At 35.2% G+C, this 22,716-nt stretch overlaps 1 protein-coding gene across 6 annotated transcripts in view; it reads left to right on the top strand.

Moving 5' to 3' along the window:
• RYR2 (ryanodine receptor 2) overlaps positions 1-22,716 on the top strand; it is a 377,699-nt gene that overhangs the window by 338,512 nt on the left and 16,471 nt on the right. For all 6 annotated transcript variants that reach the window (XM_084203478.1, XM_084203479.1, XM_084203477.1 and 3 more), the window contains 12 exons: positions 4,983-5,063; positions 6,054-6,142; positions 7,551-7,679; positions 8,325-8,429; positions 12,015-12,096; positions 12,978-14,281; positions 14,673-14,737; positions 16,557-16,704; positions 18,224-18,310; positions 19,127-19,345; positions 21,447-21,577; positions 22,146-22,188. In XM_084203478.1, the coding sequence (XP_084059604.1) occupies positions 4,983-5,063; positions 6,054-6,142; positions 7,551-7,679; positions 8,325-8,429; positions 12,015-12,096; positions 12,978-14,281; positions 14,673-14,737; positions 16,557-16,704; positions 18,224-18,310; positions 19,127-19,345; positions 21,447-21,577; positions 22,146-22,188 (2,483 nt within the window). The remainder of the gene's footprint in view (positions 1-4,982; positions 5,064-6,053; positions 6,143-7,550; positions 7,680-8,324; positions 8,430-12,014; positions 12,097-12,977; positions 14,282-14,672; positions 14,738-16,556; positions 16,705-18,223; positions 18,311-19,126; positions 19,346-21,446; positions 21,578-22,145; positions 22,189-22,716) is intronic.

The following is a 22,716-nucleotide window of genomic DNA, read 5'->3' as shown; positions in this document are numbered from 1 at the left end:
AGAGCTGTAGAGGTACTGGTATTAATACCTGATAGCATTAAGAAAGCCAAGCCAGTGTTTCTGTGGGGAAACTCCTGTAGTGAACAGTTTCAAAGTATCCTAGATTTTATAGGATATCTGAGCTCTTATGCTTGCCATCCTGTGAATAACCATCTGTAAATACTGCAAAGGAAGTACCAAAGATGAGAAAGATTTTCACACTGGTTTTTATTAGTTTTGTTTTTCTGACAAAGATGCTTATTCTATGAATATTTAATTGATCCTCAATTAAAGATAATTTTATTGATTCCCAAGGAAATGATGGGATGTAAAATGTGCATTTTAGCCTGTTTTTCATTTCATCTGAATCGGCTGCAGAAGCACATTCATGAGTAATTGTCATTGGCTTTGCAGCCTAAAAGCCCAAAACTATTATTCCCAAAGTCAAAGAAAAACAGTTGAAACTTATGGGAATAAAGTCAACCTTTCCTCATGTGCAGTTCTTGTTTCTGGTCCCATGCCAACCTTAGCAATAGATAGAAAGCCCTTTATTGAGTCAACATGGATGTGAAATTTATTGCTCTGTTCCAATTGTTTCTTTGTGCTGTCCACATCGTAAGTGCCTTGTCCTGATATTCCTCTGACTGGTACTACCTTCCCTTTCCAAACCCTGGAACCCCCACTGGTAACAACATTGATGGTTCTTTAGCAAATGTGTTTTTTACTTGTTTTTGTGGCGTACTCAATGTTGTTTCTTCTGTATGTATTTTGTTTTGATTGTTCTGTTTCCTTTTCCAAAAAGGGGGGTTCAAAATCAAAGACAATACTTACTATTTTGCAATGTTTTTTCATTTAACACTCATACTACTTGCCATTTCACTGTGAGTCACAAAAGTCTTGAAAGTGCAATGTTTTTGTCTTTTGGAGAGAGTTGTCCATGAAGTACAAAACTTAAGATGTTTGTTATGTTTATACTTAGATTATTTTGCTTCTTTTCCCCCTTTTTCAGGAAAGCTCTTTTTTAATGTTTAATTTTTTAATATTTTATCATGCCTTTCTTCAATTTCTCTGTAAGTTCACAGAAGTCTTATGTTAATAAAATACAATTTTAGAGTGAGATAGTGTCTCTTAAAAGACTTTTACCAATCTGAGAGGTACATGTGACATAAAAACTAGCTGTACTGTGGGTTTTCACATCAGGGCTATTTTCAGCCATTAATAATGTGGAACTAATAAAATATGCTTTTGGCCTTCACCAACCTAGTCACACTTTAAGTAGATGCTTAAATTCTGTGTAATCCACTGGAGCCTGCATTGGAGAGATGTTTTTCACCTTCATAAAACTGTATTTGAATCAGTGTTTGCATTTAAAAGGGGACTTAAATACCTTCAGAGAATTCCACTCACTGAGGAAACAAGTGTATTTCTTACTTGAATTAGATTGTTGAGATGTCACAGGCATGCAGCATTCACAATCCAACCCAGTACTGTCTGGATCTTGTGATAAGAATAAATTCACTTGCTTTATTATGGGGCAGATTTGATCTTAACAGCCATCATAAAAAAGTCTTGTTCCCATTTGAAAGCTGAAAGTATTTTTATATTTCTGCAGTATGTACTGTTGAACCCATGTTTCTGAGTAGCAATAGAAGCCAGATCTTTTCCACTGGGGATTTAGAAAATAAAATCGAGAAAGAGGGGGAGAATCATTGGACTTTGACACATGCACTTTCAATGAAAAAGAAACCATGTATTTAATTTTTCATTGACATTTATTTTTGTTTCCTGCACATGATACCTCTGTTCCTGTATATCACAAACACAAACTGCCAGTTTTGCATAAGCTGCAGGCTTAAAGCCTTTGTGTGTACAGCCATACCATTTACCTACAGCATGAGCAATGGCAGCATTTTAACATCTAAGCAAATATTTGCCAGAATATACCTAAATCAACAAAAATTAAAGAATGTTTTTTCATAACAACCTTAATCATTGTATATGTAGTGTGTATGTTTCTAAGTACATTCTTTGCAAATCTTTGTGTGAACTGGCATGAATTTGTGTGCACAGCAGCAAAGGTTGCTCTCCTGAATTTTATAGAAAGAGATGGATCTCCATTTCACTTCTGTAGTTGCCAGTGAGATACCACTTGTAGTCAGTAAGTACAATCTGAAAATGAAAATTCCTGACCGTACCAACATTGGTTCTTGTCTGATTTTGATCAGACATAAAAAATGTAAAAGTGAAAATCAGGATATTTTAAAAATCAGAAGGTGTTAGGTGCATCATTGCACAAAAGCTGAAATGCCTGTTACTTTTAAAAATATTTTTACATAATTTAAAATGAAGCAAAAAAAAGCCCATCTCAAACCACCTGGCCGCAGTAAGATTTACAATATCCTGGTTTTCACTTTTACATTTTTTATTCCATTTTTGCAGTAAATGTGTTCATGTTGTGATTTATTTACAGCGGAGCAATTCCAAAGACCTTTCCAGGCCCTCCCAATAATAAGAATGGAATTTATTTAATAAAAATTCCTGAAGTCCAGTAATTGTACTAAAACCCAGGATCTGTAAAACATTTTAACTTGAGACTTGTTTTCCTTCTTGTTCTGGAATATCTTACTTCCTAAGAGAGCAAGGAAAATAGAGGTCAAAAATATTAAACTGTAACTTATTCTGTAGTCTTATTCCTACAAATGGCTTTGATTCAGCGGTGCCTTAATACACAAGAAATAGATGATTGGGCTTTTCATGGGCTTGATTTTTCCAAGCAAGTTTCCTGATGAGTTATTTTATAAAGTCATTGCCATCTCAGCAGTCAAGTTACAAGCATTACATGTGTGATAGAGGTTTCACCAAATATTTGGCTTTCTGTAATTCTTATTTTTGCGCCTAGTTCAACAAAGCATATGACCCCACATATCATTTTAAGTGGGACAGGAGTTCAGTTGAATGGAAAAGAAGAAAGTAGCTAACCCTGAGAAATCTTCTCTACTATGGCATTTGGCCAGCAGCATATGAAACTCTTGCAGGACTGAACCTGTGTGTAACAGTGAATAATATTCTTCTAGGAGCCCAGCCACCTCCTGCTTTTTACCTGCTTGGGCCTATATTGCATGTATATGTTCATCAGCACTGACAGAAATAGTAATTTATTTTCCATTGTTTAATTAGCTGAAAGGGCTTTCAGTCTCCTGTGACTGAAAAACTGTGTGCCTGATAGTTATATTTCCAGTGGAGAAAAATGTCACAAAATGACATTCAAAGTATTTAACTCATTCTTGGAGAAACAATTGGGTGTTTTTCGTGACTGCCCTAAGTACATATCTAGAGTTAGGAGGAAAGCATCTTATCTTTCTCTATGGTACAAGAAATTTGGTTGGCGTATGCCTTAGGGATACATACCCTAAATACCAAACTTTGTCTTGAGGGCAACAGACGAGTGTGAAATTTTGTACTTTAAAACATTCATATTAGTTTTCAAAATGCTTTTGATTTCTATTCCTAGTGTACTGAAGATTCTCACTTTAAAACTCAGTCTGCAGACTGAAAAATCCATCAGGTTGAAATTATAATTGCTTATGACTTTATGTAAAATTAAACTTCTGATCATGTCTATTTTTACTCCAAATTGCACTAAATGTTGTTTACATTTCAGCTAGCTAGTATGAAGAAAATTAACTTGATCATGGCCAAATCTAGCCCAAACAGTGATGATCTAATTATAATAACATAGTAATCTGTAAATGTGGATATTGTAATTAGAATTATCTACCAGTCGAACAGCATGGAAGTAATTGTTAATTTAACTGAGGTATCTTTTTTTTTTTTTAATTTTAATGCTTTTACTCACTTTTCTGGTCTCCTATTCCCACCCTAAAGGTCCTGTCTTTGTAGAGCCTAAATTATATCCCCTCAAAGAGAAATTCTTTCAAACTGTTTTGCAGTTTGCTTACATTTTTATATCTCTCCTTTTCTTGTTTACAAATAGTGCTTGTTATATATTCAAATTATGTATATTGTTAAATAGTAGAAGTTTTTGTGACTTCCACCTTTCCATACATAGTCAAAATACTTCCCCAAGGTTCTATATGGAAATTTTCTTACGTTTGATAGGTGGCCCTTATTGCTTTAATACCTCTAGTATTGTCCTTGTTTCATTTTATAAGCTGTTCTGTGTTTTCCTCAGTTGTGATTGTTTTCCTGGGTGGCTATTTCTCCTCTTCACATGTCCCTGTACGAAGTTAACTGTATGTATTGATATACTTGAAATGATGATGTGTTAATTGAGGGCTTTTTAGTATACTGTTTCCTGTGGAGGGAAAAAAAAAAGGTTTATAGCTTTATTCATTTGTATATTAGTTGTTTACCAAGAAATTACCTGAAGGGCCTAATTCAATAAAGCATTTTGGCACTTGGTCTTAATTAATTATATATATATATTGCCTTTTTTCATCAAAGTAGACACTTCTACTTTGTGCCAGCAGCAGACAGTTAATAAATCCTCAAATATTTCAGTCTAACTGGTTCTTGAGAGTGCATATAGCTGTAAATTTCATGGGTTGTTTTAGAATATTTTAAAATCAAATAGTTTATTTGAGGACTTATTTTCATAATTGTTTGATTAAATCTCATTCTGTATTTTGAGTACCTTCTTTTGTGATGAATGGGAACAAAATTGATCCAACCCTAACCTTTGTATGTGACACAGCCTCCATGCCCAGTCAGAAAAGAGTATAAATCAGGGATTATTTATAAAATGTTGCCAAGCTCATGCTGCCATATTTATAAATCAAAAGTTAAGTTTTGTAATTGAATTTTTATTTTTTATAACCAAATAACTATCTGCCAAGCACAAGTCATAGGTGCTTCAGATAGATTGGTGGTTATAAATTTTCTCTCCCCTTCTCTCTTAATAATAATTATGGAGATTTTCTTCAGGGGCTGTGTGGTGTTAATTGACAGACTGTGATAACCTGCTTCCATCCACCTTTCTACAGGAGAAAAGGTGATGCAGGATGATGAGTTCACCTGTGACCTCTTCCGCTTCCTTCAGTTGCTCTGTGAAGGACACAATTCAGGTTTGTGGGCAGGCAAAATCAAGGTGACACTAACTGATGATAAAAGCTCTTAATTGTTGGAGGTTTGGCAGCCTTCATGAAATATTATGAAAGGTGGAATAGCTGCTGGACTGTACATGGAGGGAAAGTCTTTAGGTGGAATTAGGTTGTCAGGGTTTTTTAACAGCCCTAATTTTATAGATAATTGTTTCCAAAACAATGAGTTTTGGATCCTGACCTAGTAGGAAAGTTAAATTTACATAGGAAAATGTCCGTGGTTTGTAACTTCAAGACATCTGGAAGATTCAGAGGAAAATGTAAGAGGAAGTTGTATTGATTGTCCTTTGGCATGTGTCTGCTTTCTGGTGCACTCTATTTCCCACTAATGTCAGTTTGAATTTTATGTGAAGTTACAAAGTACACTATACCTTTCTTGAAGAAATAACATATCTTTAAAAAATAAAACAACACATTAAAATGCATAATTTAAGGGTTTTTTAATCATTAAGTATTCCCATGTGTTCTCTCTGTTTTAGGAATGAAAATTTTAAGGAATGAAAAGAGAGAAAAAAAAGGGATATTTTTCCTTTTTGGGCATTAGACATATTTCTGACTTAATTATCAGGATTTGTATAATTAAGTGATTTAATTTTATTTAACTAAATATATTCTAAGTATAATTGCATTGATATTCATGTAATTCTAGTCATAAATACATTAAAGTATGGCCAAGTTAGGTTTTACAGGTGAAATAAATAGACAAGGTTCTGTCTTCAGAAATTTACTGGTATGTGATCTCTGCAATAAGATGTTAAAACTCTTACAATGATTTATTGACAAAAACAAACAAACAACCCAAATAAAAAATAAAAAAAACACCAAAGAAAGAGAAGAAAACCCAATCCATGTCTCTAAGCTAAACTTTTCTAGACCATCGTAAATCAGAATTAATTTTCAGAAGTGTTTCAAAACTCAAATAAATTTAAATTAAACTTCTATTTGAATTTTTAGATTTTCAGAACTACCTGAGAACTCAAACTGGTAACAACACAACTGTTAATATTATAATTTCTACTGTGGATTACTTATTGAGAGTTCAGGTAAGTAATTTATATACTAAGTAAGTAGATCAAACTATGACTTCTGTACAAGTTTTATTAGAGGAGCACATTTATTTGTCATCATAATTATTCTGGTCCCTGTAGCCCAAGCTGAGGAGAAAGGCTGAAATCCTCTAGTGGTTGCAGTTCTTTAAGAACTGTTTGTACTGAGAGAGTGAAAGGTAGCATACATGTGAAAGACTGGTTCCAGCCTTTATCCCCAGGAATGCAATAGAAGCTGTTAACCAAGGAGAGCAGCAGGAGATGGGCCAGCTCAGTGGGTCCCTGAGCATAGGTAGCCAGGTGTTGACTGAAATTACCCTGTGAATGAGAAGCTGTTTGTATTGCTCAAGTTCAGTTTCAGCCAGCTGCTTTTTCATCCATATTCTGATTTAGGCTGAGCACTGGCTGTTCTGTCAATGAGTGCTCATGTGCTGGAGTGGAGTAAAGCATAAGAATAGCACATTTTCTAAGAAGAGGAAAAAAAGACAAAAGGAAAAAAAAAACTGCAGAAGGCAGTGTGTTAAAAACCCTTTCAGTAATCTATTTTAACTATCTCTCAAATCCTTTTAATATGAAAACATTTAATTGTCACAAGACTATAGAAATTAATGAAAAAAATCTACTTCGTATCCAGATTGCAGCATGTGAATGGTGTGAAAACATATTTTGTTAGAAATGTTAATAATTTTTACCTATAATTGTCTTCTTTCTGAAAATCATTGCACATGATAATATCTTATGGTTTGGTTCTCTTTAATAATTTATCTACTTAAGTTCCCTTTAGCCATTCTTATTTGCTCTGAGAATTCCAGACTTTGAAAATTCTTTTTCTTTTTTTTTTGTTTACACTGCTGCTGTTATCAACATTGCTTTCTATCTTTATGCACTCTGTAGAAGTTGTGGAGACAATACAATGATTTTCATTCCATTGCCTACTTTGTTGAAAATTTAATAAGCTCGCCTTGGGGAAGATGGAGAGAGGAATCATGCACACAAAGCAACATTTGCTCCCACTATTGACTAGGTGTCAAGCAGGCAGTATAAAGAGACATTGTTTAATGAACAGCGTGCAGCATGGCAGTACTACTGAGCACTCCCTTTCAGAATGCTGGTTGTAGCGTTTCTAAGATCAGATACAAAGTCATCTAATTTTAATTTATTTTATTTTGAGGTTTGCTATGGGGTATTTAAGTTGTTTTCCTATTGATTCCCTTGAGATGAAACTGCAATTCTTGAAGTAGTACCTGAGAATCGCTGGGTGGTTCATTTAAAGCCTTTATAAACTAAATAAATTCTAGAACTAGAACTGTCTAATACTTGTTTTTTCTTATATTGATGAATATCCAGTTGGAGCCAGTTTGGCCACAGAATCTCTTTACACTTCTCACAACTGATTTTTATGTAGGAGTCCATCAGTGATTTCTATTGGTATTATTCTGGGAAGGATGTTATTGATGAACAAGGACAACGAAATTTTTCCAAAGCCATCCAAGTTGCAAAACAAGTTTTCAATACTCTCACAGAGTATATCCAGGTAAATTAATTTCCTCAGAATGTTATGAACTTGAAGGAAAATTCGTCATACATTTGGCATGGAGATATTAAGTAGCTAGGTATAACATAGAAATATAATGTAGATGCATTTGTTCTTCAACATTATTTTAGTGCATTTGTTTTTGTATGAAGCTAAAGAATTAAATATAGGTATATAACTGTCACTAGCCTTTAGAATTTTCTTTAAGTACTTTTTAGCACTGTGCTCTATAATATGCTGTGGGGAAAAAAATCAGGAAGCTGATCCTCTAATCCCTTAGGTGAATTTTGCATTAACCTTCTCTAAGGTTTTTCCTAATTTACAGAACTAAAGAAGAAACAGCTTGAAGATTTGTATGCCTTCAGCACTTATTGTTTGAAGGTGCAAACAGATACACACTTTGGGGGTCTGAATTAGTATATTGGCTAAAACAGGCAGAATGGTTATTAGGAGTAATTATTAGGCTATTTTTTTACAGTCAGTGTTGTTATTAAATACATAATTCTAGATATATTTAATATTTCAGAGGAGTTTCTAGAGGACAGCCCTAAGCCATGCACTTATGTGTATTTCTTCCTGTTTTTGTTGAATTTCTTGCAAACAAACTTTGGTTTTCTTTTTTTTTTTATGTTGCCTGAATAATAGGGGCCATGTACTGGTAATCAGCAAAGTCTGGCACACAGCAGGCTGTGGGATGCTGTAGTTGGTTTCCTTCATGTGTTTGCCCACATGCAGATGAAGCTCTCTCAGGTATCTTTTTGGTTTACTTTTTCCTTCATAAGTCACTAGCATTTTTGTAAAAGAGAAACAAACATTATTTATGTTTGAGACATGAATAACAAGTTGGCGGGAAAAATAAAAACCAGAGATAACAGAATGCAATAAAATTGAGGGAGAAATTTGCAAAACTAGAGCAGGTGTGAATAGCAGGCCTGGAATTGGATCACTGACCACAGGTACAAAGCAGATAAGCTCAATCTGCAAACAAAGTATATCACTGATATTCATAAAGAACTCTCAGTTCCGGTCTTTTATACCAAATTCTCTCACAGCATTTTCTGCAGTTTCCTTTAATGCAGGACCCATCATGTTCATTGATGGCTCCTGCACTGAACCCTGGTTCATCATTATTAAAACTTAGTTCAACACATGTCTTATAAACCTTTTTCATATAAATCTTTTTCACTCTTAGTAGAGAGTAGTCAGACCTTATAATGGGTGAATCTCTTTTGGATGTGAGTACTCATTTCATAAGCTGTAGAAATAGTGAAGGGCACTGGCAGAGACATTTAGAGTGTGAAAATAAGGTGCGAGGAATCCTATCCTTAAGCAGTGCAATTTTCAACTTCTTAAATTTTTAAAAGAATTACACATTTTAATTGAATGTGCTGATTCTAATTTTTTAAAATAATTTGACATTTTTAGAAAAAAAATTCATATGCTTGTGAAAGTGTTAGTGTTAAGAAATTCAGCTCTTAAGTCTCTGAGGTTTTAGATTTCATTATTTGTCTCCAGAGGTGTCTATGTAAGTATTCTTTGCATAAATTGAAGTAGTCTTGATCAGATTATTTTTCTCCCTGCCTTTGGAAATTTATGGATGAAAGTAGGCTGCTTGCTGACACTTGTGGATGTTGGGCTACAGGTACACTTCTCAATCTTTATGGCTACATAGAAGTCTTCTTCCCACAAATGGCATCATAGACAAACATGATTTTCAAGATAAATGCATTGAATTTTTCCTGAAGTGCATTTAAAAGTGCCTGTAGATACCATTCTGGTTTTGAAACATCTTTGTTATTTAAAGAATTTTTAAGTAGTCAGTATTTGGGGAGGCCACGGTGAAGGCTATTGTACTTTCTTCCTGTTCCACTAAAGCAAACTGGAAAGAGGTATTTAAATAGTTACTGACAGTAAGGCAAACATGTGCTAGCTATGTGCTGCTGATGAAATAGGATTATGAAATATTGGCAAGATTTGCTTTTGCAGTAGTAAGAAGTTTATAGTCTCAGCTGTGCCCAGAGTGGCTTCCCAGCATCTTTGATTACTGAATCTAGAAAATAACAATACTCATTCAGCCTCTTCAAAGATAGCCCAGCAGCTGTGCACAACAGGAGTGTGCACTTACTCATGATGATCTCTGGGATGACAGAAACACTCCAAGTGTATCATTCCAAATGCATCACTATAAATAGTGATGGTTCCTTTCTCTTGCTTGGAGATCAAGCTTTTGGCTTTTGGAAACTCTTTATGGAGCATAGAAGTAAATACCAGAATAGACAGGGGATCTTTTGTTTGTTTATATTTATTACAAGATTATATCAATATGTTTGTCAGATTCTGTTGAAATACTAGTTTTCAAAAGTGTTGAGTGTGGCTAAGTGGAGTTACAAGGAGTTGCCATATGGCTTTGGTCTCTAGGAGGGACCTGCCTAGGCTGAATACTTGGGTTTTGTTTTCAATCATGGGTTTCCAGAACACTTTTGGAGAACATTTGAAGGAAGATTTTAACAGGAGTAAAATTAAATCACTGTTTTGTTTGGGTTTTGCAGTTTGGCATTTTTTTTTCTTTTTTTGCATTTTAATTCTTTATCTTGTACCAGGAAGCAACAATAGTAATACTTCTTAAGGATCTAAGGTACGAAAAGAAAGTACAATTTCAATCCAAATGAACAAAGCTAATCCAGGTTGTAAATAACTTTTGTAGTTAAAAGTTTTGTAATGAAAACTTACAGGGCAAATCAATTAGAAATCTTGTTATTTCCAAATTATGCAGTTTTCAATCCAAGATCCCAATTGTCATTGTTGATAGTGGAGTGGGTGCTTTAGACAATGTTTATTATAAAATCTTTTATTTGAGTCTGAAGAACAGAAAGAAAACCTTTGTGTATTTTTAACTCCTTCACAGAAAGGGGTTTAAATGAAAGTAAACCCTTCCTTAGCTTCAGATTTTTTTAGAAGTTTAAATTTAAGGAATTACAGAGGTGTGATTAAATCAATGTCCTGCAAGTTTTAATGATGGGAAATAAATTTATAAAAGATGAGTTAATTAAGAAAATTGAACAGACAGATCTTAACCAGAATTACTTACTGCACAGCATAGAAGCTAAAACCACTGGTCAACTATAACACTAAATGTCAAAGCATTCCTTATGAAAGCAATTCTGTTAAAGCAATTATATGCAAGCTAACAGAAGAAACCTTATGTAGAGGTCGATGAATGTCAGCACACTGCTTTTTGTGGTGTACTTCTTCCTCTTTCTCTCAGTCCTTGTGAAGTAACTGTGGAGAGATGTCCCAAATCCATGGGATAAATGCCATATACTTCAAGTTTGTGGAAGAATCTAACTGTATGAAAGTGGCCTGGATTTTTTATAGCAGAAAGAATTTGCTGGCAGTCATAGGCCTCTAGGTCAGTTCGGCAGCTTATCTGTCGAGCCTGACTTCAAAGGGACAGGTGTGTGTTTAAAGATGGTAAGCCTGAGCAGCCTTTTAGCATATTCAACACTAAGAAACAACACAATGGTAGCTCACCACAGGTAGCTTGCACTGCTTTATCTCCTGACTGGGTTCCAGGCCAAGCAGATAAGCTTTATCAAGGCAAAGCATCCTGCCCCAGCCATAAAGTACCTTGAGTTTGTTGTACCACTCACTGAAGTCCAGCATTGCTCAAGTGTTTGTTATCAATGGCGTGATACAGCAGTGTGTTGCTGAGGAAGAAATTAAGGGGTTGAATAATTCCATCCAGACAGACTCCAGGAACTGATACAGTAAACTCGGTAAACCCAATGAGATAAGAGGTGGCCAAAAAAAAACCAATTTAATGCATGTCTAAGGATTTACTAATGGAACTTTACTAATAAATATTTTAATATTTTATTTCAGCTTTTCTTTATCCCTCCAAAAAGTTCAGTGGCCTATAATGCAATTGCTCATTTTGAATCATGTTATACTTTGAGCTCTATGTGCTACTGCTATTGCTGTTTTTACAGTTTTCCCTGGCTGTAAACTTGATGACACCAAAAGTGAAAATATTTTAGCTGACAGGAAACATTACAGAAGCATCATCTGTGACCTTGACATACCCAGTTATTGCTTTAAATCTTTTATCATGTTTGGTTTTGTCTTTATTAAATCACTCTTTCTAAACAGATGATTGTGTAAATATACTGTGAGGAGTTAAGCAATTAAGTATATTTTCACTGTATTACCATTTCTGACACTTCTAGCTTCTTTATTTCTAAGTCTGCTTTTTACAAGGTGAAATATGCATGCACATAAATAAATGTGAAAGAAAGCAATATATCATTTATATGTATATACTGTTTTGTTGTTTAGGATTCCAGTCAAATTGAACTGTTGAAGGAATTAATGGATCTTCAGAAAGATATGGTTGTCATGTTGCTGTCTATGCTGGAAGGTAGAAAAATGTGAAATCTCTTTTGAAGTTGTTCTAGCAAAGTTTTTACCTTCGTAATTTTCTTAATTTGAGAGATAGTGCTCTATATTTCTTTGCATTTTTAATTTTTATGTCTCAAAAGAGAAGAGCTTTTATGTGAGAAGACCTTTCAGGCCTGAAAGTAAATGGGAGATTTAAGTCGGGTAGTTGACATAGGTTATATTAATTCTGAATGTCAGGACTTTATAAAATCCAGAGCTAGCAGAAGTTTTGGTTTTTTTTGTGAACTTGACTTATCTTTTGGATTAGATGAAGAGGTTTTTTGCATTTAAGTTGAAATCCTGAGTTCTGGGTATGAAACTATTGGTCGGTCATTTTTATTACAACCTTAATATATTGCATTTATTTTGGTAGTGATCTTATCCATAAAGAACGGGTTTTATTCATCTAGGGAAGGTCCTGAAATTTTGATTCCCCAGGCTTTAGGCTCATGAGAAGCAGTAAATTTTTAGTACTGTAGGCTGTGCTGTGTAAGGAACCTACTGAGCTGCTTATCTAGATAGTAGTGAACTAGTGACATTAGATCTGTCTGTGCTGCACTACAGGGAAATTTATAATATGCTACCCCACTTTTAGTACTGCATTAAATGTATGGTCTCTCTCTACAGGCCTTGTTCATTCTTCCTTTCTGTAATTGCAAATACTTTGTCACATTTTTTCCAAGTCTTAGGGTAGAGTTAATAGTAAAAGACTCCAGATTTCATAGCTAGCCTTCTCATGTGGTGTGTTATCCAATAATTTATCATTCTTGCTCTTTGATTGCTTCACTAATCATTATAATACACTTTTCTTTGCCAAAATATTTGCTGATATTATCTCTAATATCCTGTCATTACCACTAGGTAATGTTGTGAATGGAACTATTGGGAAGCAGATGGTCGACATGCTTGTGGAATCGTCAAACAATGTGGAGATGATTCTGAAGTTTTTTGATATGTTCTTAAAATTAAAAGATTTGACTTCCTCTGATGCATTCAAAGAATATGACCCTGACGGTAAAGGGATCATTTCGAAGAGGGATTTTCACAGGGCAATGGAAAGCCATAAGCACTACACTCAGTCTGAAACAGAGTTTCTGCTGTCATGTGCTGAAACAGATGAGAATGAGACTTTGGACTATGAGGAGTTTGTGAAACGATTCCACGAGCCTGCAAAAGACATTGGTTTCAATGTCGCTGTTCTCCTGACCAACCTGTCAGAGCACATGCCCCACGATACGCGCTTGCAGACTTTCCTGGAGCTCTCAGAGAGTGTGCTGAATTACTTTCAGCCTTTCCTTGGACGTATAGAAATCATGGGCAGCGCAAAGCGCATTGAACGAGTTTATTTTGAAATAAGCGAGTCAAGTCGGACTCAGTGGGAAAAACCTCAGGTAAAAGAGTCAAAGAGACAGTTTATATTTGATGTTGTAAATGAAGGTGGGGAAAAAGAAAAGATGGAGCTTTTTGTTAACTTCTGTGAGGATACCATCTTTGAAATGCAGCTGGCTGCCCAGATCTCTGAGTCAGATCTGAACGAAAGATCAGCTAATAAAGAGGAGAATGAGAAAGATAATCCTGAGGAAGAAGATCCTAGAATGGGTTTCTTCTCTCTCGTGACCATGAAGTCAGCTTTAGTAGCTCTCAAGTATAATTTAATGACTCTTATGAAAATGCTCAGCATGAAGAGTCTAAAGAAACAAATGAAAAAAGTGAAGAAAATGACCATGAAGGACATGGTCATGGCTTTGTTTTCTTCCTACTGGAGCATTTTGGTGGGCTTGCTACATTTCGCTTGTAGCGTTGTCCGGGGCTTTTTTCGCATCATATGCAGTTTGCTGCTTGGAGGAAGCCTAGTAGAAGGAGCCAAGAAAATCAAGGTGGCTGAACTGTTGGCTAATATGCCAGATCCCACTCAGGATGAAGTGCGTGGGGAAGAAGAAGAAGGGGAGAGGAAACCAACGGAAGCTGCATTGCCTGCAGAAGACTTGACGGATCTGCAGACTCTAACAGAGGAGAGTGATCTACTCTCAGATATCTTTGGTTTGGATTTGAAACGAGAAGGTGGACAGTATAAATTGATCCCTCACAATCCAAATGCTGGTTTGAGTGATTTACTGAGCACTCCCTCCTTAGCACCAATGCCCGAGGTACAGGAAAAAATCCAGGTAATTGTGTCTTTTATTTCTGACATCTATTTCTCTCTTTCATATATCAAATGTAGTGTTGAAATAAAACTTGCATCTTTGTTTTTCTTGGTTTTCTGACTTTTTTTTTTTAAAGAACCATGTATAATTACTGGTGTTTACTCATTCTGATGTCACAAACATGAATTTCCACAGCCTTCTCTAAGTACATAATGTTTTGGGTTGCTTTTAATTAAATGTTAAATTGTCTCTCTTCATTAATATGAATCAAATTATCATCTTTTTTCAGCTTTTCCATTGTTTAACAAAAAACCCAAAACCCCCTAACATTCGTAATTCCAGGTATTCTTTTAACTAACTCTGTGCTGTATAATAATATTTACACACAGTTTTTAATCCTGGCTTTCTGTAGGAGAAGGTGAAAGAAGATGAAAAGGAAGAGAAAGAAGAAACAAAATCAGAACCTGAAAAAGCTGAGTATGTATTACTTTAACCGCTGATCCTACAAAAAAAAAAGTGTTTTGTTTCACTGAAAAAAACCTCAGGTTCATTGGTACTCCTTTGCCTTTAATTTTTTTGTCCATTCCCATTCCAATTAGTCTGGGGTATTTTTTTAACAATTCTCCTCATCTGTGCACATTTGGAAGGAAATGCCAAGTAGTAAGCACCACTCTGATTTTATAATTTCTCTTCCCAGAAGCATACTTTGTAATGTCCATTTAATTTCTTTTAGAATGTGCTTAATTAATTTTTTTCCTCTTGGCAAATCTTAAAGCTGGAAAAAAAATTATTGAAAACTTTTTAAGAGCACCTGAGTTCCAGAGACCTGCTATCAGTGGTAGAGACTGAATCTGCTTTACCCTCTCCTATTTGCCGACATGTTTTGAGTTATTTGCATTTTGCAAAACCTTAATATTCCAGTACAATTCTAATGAATTATAGAGTTCTCTCACATCTTTATGAAGATATTTGATCAATAATAATTTAAACCCTTTTAGGACATGTTAAAATCTAATGTTAATGCCATTAGCTCAGAATAAAATAGTGGAAAGCAAAATATAGTGCTTGGTTTTAATTAGTAAAAACTGTGAATCTCCATCCCTGTATTTTATGGTCCCTGATACATGTACGTTTCTGTGTACAGTTTCTGTAGCAGATTTATCACTGTCAAAATTCTAAGATCCCTTAGTCTCAAACTCTAATAATTACTGCTCTTCTGGCATGACAAGCACTTGTCCATGAAAAAAACTCTTGTTCTTAATCAGTGCAGCAAATTTCTGACTTGGCCACTATAACTTTGTGAGGGAGAGTCTTCCTGACTGTTGAAGGTCATTCACTGTTGATTGCTCTGCTTGACTCTGTGAGTTGCAGTAATACTTCTATTCTCTGCCAAGAGTACACTGCCTGGCACTATTGGCTGCCCTGAAGCTATTTCTGACATGACAAACTTTCAAGTGAAAGTTTATCAAATGTCTACTAGGAAGAGGAGTCTGCTTTGGACATCAGCAATTCTGTTTGTAGATAGGAACAGAGAAATAAATAATGTAATTTAGAAGTTGCCTCTCACTCTGGTTTGACTTCAAATGGACTTCTGTGATCTTTTCATCTATCATGCCGACAGTTCAAATTAACTTCTAGGACAACTTGTAGTTCTTTAGATCAAATGTTTAGAGAAGGCAGCCCAAGAATGCTTTTCTCTAATGAGGCAGCATGGTGATACTCACACACCAGATGCTGATAAAATCTTATTTCATTTCTTCCTGGAGTGGATACTCGTGACTTCATCAGGTGGGCAGAAATGCAGGATATAAAACTTGAGGTTTGACTTGTAAGTGCAAGAACCAAAGATTTCTGCAGCCTTTGTGGGAACTGGAATGTTTAAGGCATGAGGTTGGAGGGGAGCATTTAAACATGTAGGCACTCATGCAGACATAGAGCTGCCAGCTTGCAGACATTTTGTCACTGCACGAATCAGCTGCACAGTTATGAAGAATCTTTCACACCAAGCTTGGCAGATTTTTGATTACCTGCCTCTACCAAACAGCATTCCCACTTCAGGGTGCAGAACCTGTAAGTTCATTTGTGGCCTTAACCAGACTGTCACCCTTACCAGCATTTTGGACTGAAGAGGGATATTTGTCATGTGCATGAACTGCATGAGTCATGGCAACTTGACCCTGATTAAATGATGGAATTTCAGGGTGTTTTTCACAAAAAAAGCTTATTTCAGGGCGTGATTTTAATTTAGCAATTTTATTAATTTGATATATTGTTTTACCTTCATTTGTATCCTAAGAGGAGAAGATGGAGAAAAAGAAGAGAAAACCAAGGAAGACAAAGGGAAACAGAAATTAAGACAACTGCATACGCACAGATATGGAGAACCAGAAGTTCAGGAATCAGTTTTCTGGAAGAATATCATTGCATACCAGCAGAAGCTTCTTGTAAGTTATCTAACTCATGTGTTTAACTGTTGGCAGAGACATGTACCACAATATTCTAACAGAATAAAGACAAATAGCATCTGCTGGACCACATTCTTCTATTCACCATTGTCCGTAAAAAGGACAATGGTTTAATGGGAATGTTAGGGAAAAGAAACACACAAATAACTTAGTATACAATATATTCATTCTTAGGAAGACACTTATTGTCTCAAACTTAGACATTCAGAGATGCCTGTGTATCATGAAAAACATCCATGGTAGTTTTATGGTAGTAAAATTCCTGAATTTTTACAGCAGCCAGTGGGACAGTAGGATTTCTCCTTCTCTGAGAGACACCTTTGGGAAATTACAAGCTCTCCTTTAAAAAGAATCAACTAAGATATAATGCTTAACCTGAAGTGAATAAGAAAAGGTGTTATAGTTTGTTTGTTTTGTTTTGTTTTTTTTTGTGAAATAGCAAGTCAGTATTTGTCAAACTTTTCAAAACCTGTAGAAAATAAGACTTTATGAAAATGTAAAAATGCATCTGAGAGTCTTTCAGTAAAATATCAGATAATATTTGCTCCATAACTGCTTGAAATGCATTCAAATTCTCTGAGGCCAGAGTGAAATGCAAACCAAAAAGAAATACACTTTTGCTATGTATACGGTATATAATTGTGTAGGGATGGCCTACTTCTAGCATGAGATCATAGCAAAACTACAAAACTGCAGCCAAAATCTTATTAGGAAATTAAGTGTTTAAATTTGGCTTTTGAACTGAGGTACATTTTTAGGCTGATCCCATTACAGTCATGTGGATTTAGTTAAATTTTTATCTAATAATCTTATTTTATATTTAACTCATAGTCATCTATGATTAGGGCTTAAAAATGGCAGAATTCCTGTAGGAGTGTTAAAACATTCAAAATGTGTGCTGTAAAGGTTTGTGTGTTGGCAGGCAGGGAAAAGGTACATTTCTGCAGTCCTTTTGGTCAAAATGTCAGAAAAGCTTTCTATTCATGGTACTCGGGTCACACATGAATTTTTGCTGGCCTGGTAACAATGCAGTTGATTTAGGAATAGAAAATGTTTAAGATACCCTTATATGCAGGGTTTTTTATTTTTTGTAAAAGTAGCAATTTGCTATATGTCTGAATATATGAATATTGAACTACAGGGAAGATAGAGACTTCTGTATTATTGCATTACTCTTACATTGTCATGTCTCTGTGTTGTTTCCAAGTGTATTGAGAGGATAATGAAAAATATGCAAGAGGCAATTAGCAATCCTTCATCTTTTATGAATAGAGTGAAACAAAAGGTCCTTTATTCATTATTGCACTTGTAGAGTAGGAAAGAACTTGAAAATCGCTCAAAATGTTTGTTGGATTGTTTTTTAAAATATTTATAATTCTACTAAAAAGTTCCATAAGGGAAAAATACCACAAAAAAAAAAAAAAAAACCCTCTCAGCTTATTAATGATGGTTGAATCTTTATTAGACAAGGTGTATTTATGTTCTGTCTTCTTTTCAGAATTATTTTGCACGAAACTTTTACAACATGAGGATGTTGGCATTATTTGTTGCTTTTGCCATCAACTTCATCCTTCTTTTCTATAAGGTAAATTTCTCAAAGTATTACTTTTTAAGTTGCACACTGGAAAACATCTGGGTTTTTTTAGTCAATATGTTACAGTAAAACTGCCTGGCCTAACATGTTAAATACCTGCTTCATCCTACCAGTTCAGAAATCTAACATGGTGACAGCTGAAATGTTTGTGAGAAGTAAAAATAGACTTCCAGTACAGAGATAGCGATTGACAGAGCATTGTGCTAGGACAAAGGCAGCAGGCTGAGGCACACCCTTGCCTCAGATGCTCCATTTCCCAGTACAGTGAACCTGCTAAGCTGAGCCTTCATAGGTAACTTAAACTAATCTGTGTCAGTTCAGATGTTTTCTTATGCCATTGTGCTCTCCTGAAAGGGTTTTTACAGCCAGGAGTCACATGATCTTTAGCTGCCTAGAATATCACTGATGTTGTCAAGATTTTAGTAACATTAATGCAACTCTAGAGTCTTTGGACTTAAATAATTTTCTGGCAGAGAGCTGTGATGATAAAGACTACTGTCAGGCATTTCTTCTAAGAGGGCTGTGTCCTTTCTTGAATTTGAAGTGATAAAATTCATCATGGACCATATTTGGTAACATGGGCAGACAGTGGAAGAAAGGGAAAGAAAAAGCACATTTTCATGGACTGGTGTAACAAGAAAAGGTCTTGCTGAGGTGTTCTTTGTGGACATTTTTATGCAAAAAAAATCTTTAAAGTTTCTTTACAGTTAAATTGCCTTTGGTATCATTTTTTCAACTCAACAACTTAGCTTGTAGTATTGTAAAGCTCCTGTCAAAGGAATACAGCTGCAATATTGTTTTAAACAGGTCTCCACATCTGCTGTGACAGAAGAAAAGGAGCTTCCTGTGGTATCTGATGGTGAAAGTACCAAGTTGAACATCCTGGAAAGTGATGATGAGAGGGTCATTGCAGTTCATTATGTCCTGGAAGAAAGCAGTGGCTACATGGAGCCCACACTGAGGATTTTGGCCATCCTACACACAGTCATCTCATTCTTCTGCATCATAGGGTATTATTGTTTGAAAGTAAGAAAAAAAAACCACCTCTTTTTTTCTAGGTCTAAGCTTTTTAATCTGTCTAGCAGTATAACTTAGAACAAAGTCAACCTGCTTAAGCAGGTTGGGGCGCTGTGTGAAAAAATCTGAGTTGTTAGTGCAATGTACACAGAAAATGTGTGTTAGGTGATGTGTCTGTTCAGGAGGCTGTGGGCCAGTCTGATTTGCTGTCAGTCAGACAGTTACAGCAGTTACCTGCTCCAGAAGCTGCTTGTGACTGTCAAAGACAAGGTGTGAATGCACATGACACAGATGACAGTTTTAGATAGCCTGTCAATTAGGTAATTTGAAAAGAATGCAGCATTTTGGACTACTGCTGCTGCATATTGTGACTCTATAAAATGCCTGCTATTCCTCCACACACACTCTGCTGGTAGTGTTTTGGCAGCAGCCTAACAGGCTTAAAGGACAATCTTGGAGAAGATCTCTGTTAGGGATGTGAAAACTAAAGGTGCATCTTCGGTTGGCAAAATGCTGATTGTGGTTTAAGAAAACCAAATTTCATCAATCTCTGGAGCTGGGAGAAGTATATCTGACATGTACTTCCCCGATTTCTACATGCTTCCAGGGCAAAAGCTGTAAGTCCAAGTGCAGGATAGTGCTAAATTAAATGGACCCTTGATATGACCCAGCTGCTCACTTGTCCTTATATCTCTATTAAGGTCTTGTGTGGTCCTTAATATTTTTCTTTTCCTCTTTCAATGGCTAATAATTTGTTCTGTGCTGATAGACACAGTCTGCATTTGTACCTCAAGGAAATGTTCATCATGTTACTACTTTTTTAGTGTTGATTTTCATCTCTACTTTAAGTATCCCTACTGGTCAAACTAAACCACTTTTTTGTTGCGTTAGTTGCCATGCAGCATGAAAGCTTAGATTTCTGGTTTTTTGAGATGTTTTCTTCTCCCACCTCATACTTTATTGTTCGTTTCTACTATGATATTTTATGCTACTTTTTTTTTTTTGAACAATTATTCTCTGACTGTAAGGGAAAAATATTGTTATCAATACTTATCTTAATTAATTGACTTCTTTCCAATTCTGAAACCAAAATATGGTCCAAATATGGTTTCAGTCTCAATTTTGGAGATCTTTAAGTCCAAAATCTTCTGAACTGAAGGCCTTTGTGTGATAGGTCTGCTTCTAAATATTGCTTAGTATGAAATCCATTACATTTTGCTCATTTAGCTGTCTGAAAATAGTGTGGGAACTCTTTTTTATTATATCTAATGTAATCTGCATATTGCTGGAGTAGTCTTGATTTTCATTATTATTATTTCATGTATTCATGTCCATGAGTATACTGAAATAGTAATAATCTTGACAACTGTTGCAGTCAAGGTGGGTAATGCAAGGTGGGTGAATTTTGGGGATCTGTGAAATAGTTCCAGGAAAGAGTAGGATAAAGTAAAAAGTTTACTTTTTTGTGGTAGCATGTTTCTTAGGAAAATTCACTCAACTTGGACCACTATTTACATCTGCCTTCTTGAAATGTACTTTTGAAGTCATCCAGCTGATGAAAGAGGGTTGTAGATAAAGCCTGGCTAGGTGTCTCAGCTGCTGACAATTCTTTTTTGTTGCTTATAGCCTGTGGCCTCTGCAGCAAAACGCTTTGTTTCCCACTGTGAAACCTCAAAATTTCTTTAACAAATAAAAGGAGCCTCTAACATCTCCGAGTATCAAAATGAAATCAAAAATACCATCCCAAAATATTATTTGGAACTAGAATTTTGAAGGATTAATAAAAAATAATTTTAGGTCTCTTTCACTTGACTACCTCTAATCCTTTTGTAGCACTGAAAAACTGTTTTATTTGAAGGATCCCTCTTCAGGTGTTTTGACCATCTTTTTGCAACTGTTTAGCACACTGCAGTTTAATGACTCTGACCCTAGTGTATCAATATATTTTCTGTGTTCTGGGGAATTGTTAAGTCTTTTAATTTTTTCAAGTACTGGTTTTTTTTCATTGCTCAGTTTTGATACTCGTTTCTTCATAACAACCAGCTTTTCTTAAAGTTTGCAGACATATCAGTGCATTTTATATAATTCCTGTATTTTCTTTCAACTGCAGGTTCCACTGGTTATTTTTAAGAGAGAAAAGGAAGTGGCAAGGAAATTGGAATTTGATGGGCTCTATATAACTGAGCAGCCATCAGAGGATGATATTAAGGGACAGTGGGATAGACTTGTAATCAACACACAGTGAGTTTTTACTTACTCTGTCTCATTATAGCCCTGTAAGTAATTGCTCTTCTGTTTCCTCAATTACATACTTATCATGTATCTTGTCTAAAATAAACAATTATTTGAAATATATTTCTAGCAAGGATATACTAAATTTTCAGGCACTTGCAAGGCTAATGTTTACTGTCATTTTTACTATTACTATTTAACCCTATGCATTCCCAAATTTTTGCCTTAAAATTATTTCTCTTCATAAAAGAAAAAAGAAGCGGGATAGGTTTGTTTTGGCAAGGACAGTGATGATGGTTGTGCTGATGTGAGCTGTGCTTTGCATCACATATTCAAAGTTCTGTTTCTCTGCCTGGTGGGGCTGTGTGTGGGATGTGGCTGTTCTAGAATCCTGTGTGCAGGTATTGGTTCTGCTGTGCTTCTCACATTTACGTGGTAGGCTGAACACCATTTGGCAACTTTCACTCCAGAGGGTTCACAAGTGACTGACTGGTGGTAGCCACCACATAGAGACTCATAGAAATAGAATTGGTGTATATTTGTCTAAAATGTAATCTTGTTTATCTGTGTTTTTCAGGTCTTTTCCAAATAACTATTGGGACAAGTTTGTGAAAAGAAAGGTAGGGCTTATTTTTAAAAATATTTATGAGGTTAAAATAAAATTCTAATGCATATTTCTGTTCATATTGGAAGGAATGTGGACTACACTTTTTTGAAATGAAACTTTGATTCAGTGTAGCTTTTGATATTTACAATTTTGAAATACACAGGATTCCTTACCACATACTTACAATTATTTTTTTATATATTTCAAACTTTTTCTACATACAGATTTTGTATAAAATAGGAATTCAAATACTTTCATGAAGTTATGTAAATTATTTTGTATGCACTTGTATGTATAATGCAAATTATGTAAAATTTCTTGTCTGTATTTATGTATTCACCTTCATACACAGAGAATGGTGTTGTCCCTCACCCAATAGAAGGTTATAAAGTAATTAGTAAGGAGACAAGACAAATTGAGATATTTAGGCACAGGGCATAATCAGGCTACTATAACTCCCTAAAAGCTATATACATGCACTGGCCTTTTTTGTCCCTTACCTCTCTATTTTCCCATGGTTTTTCCTTTCCAAGTCACCTAA

Source organism: Fringilla coelebs (assembly GCF_963513975.1).
Source record: "Fringilla coelebs genome assembly, chromosome: 3".
Classification (NCBI taxonomy): Eukaryota; Metazoa; Chordata; class Aves; order Passeriformes; family Fringillidae; genus Fringilla; species Fringilla coelebs.
The sequence above is the reverse complement of the archived record's forward strand: the minus strand, read 5'-3'. Positions and strand labels throughout refer to the sequence as shown.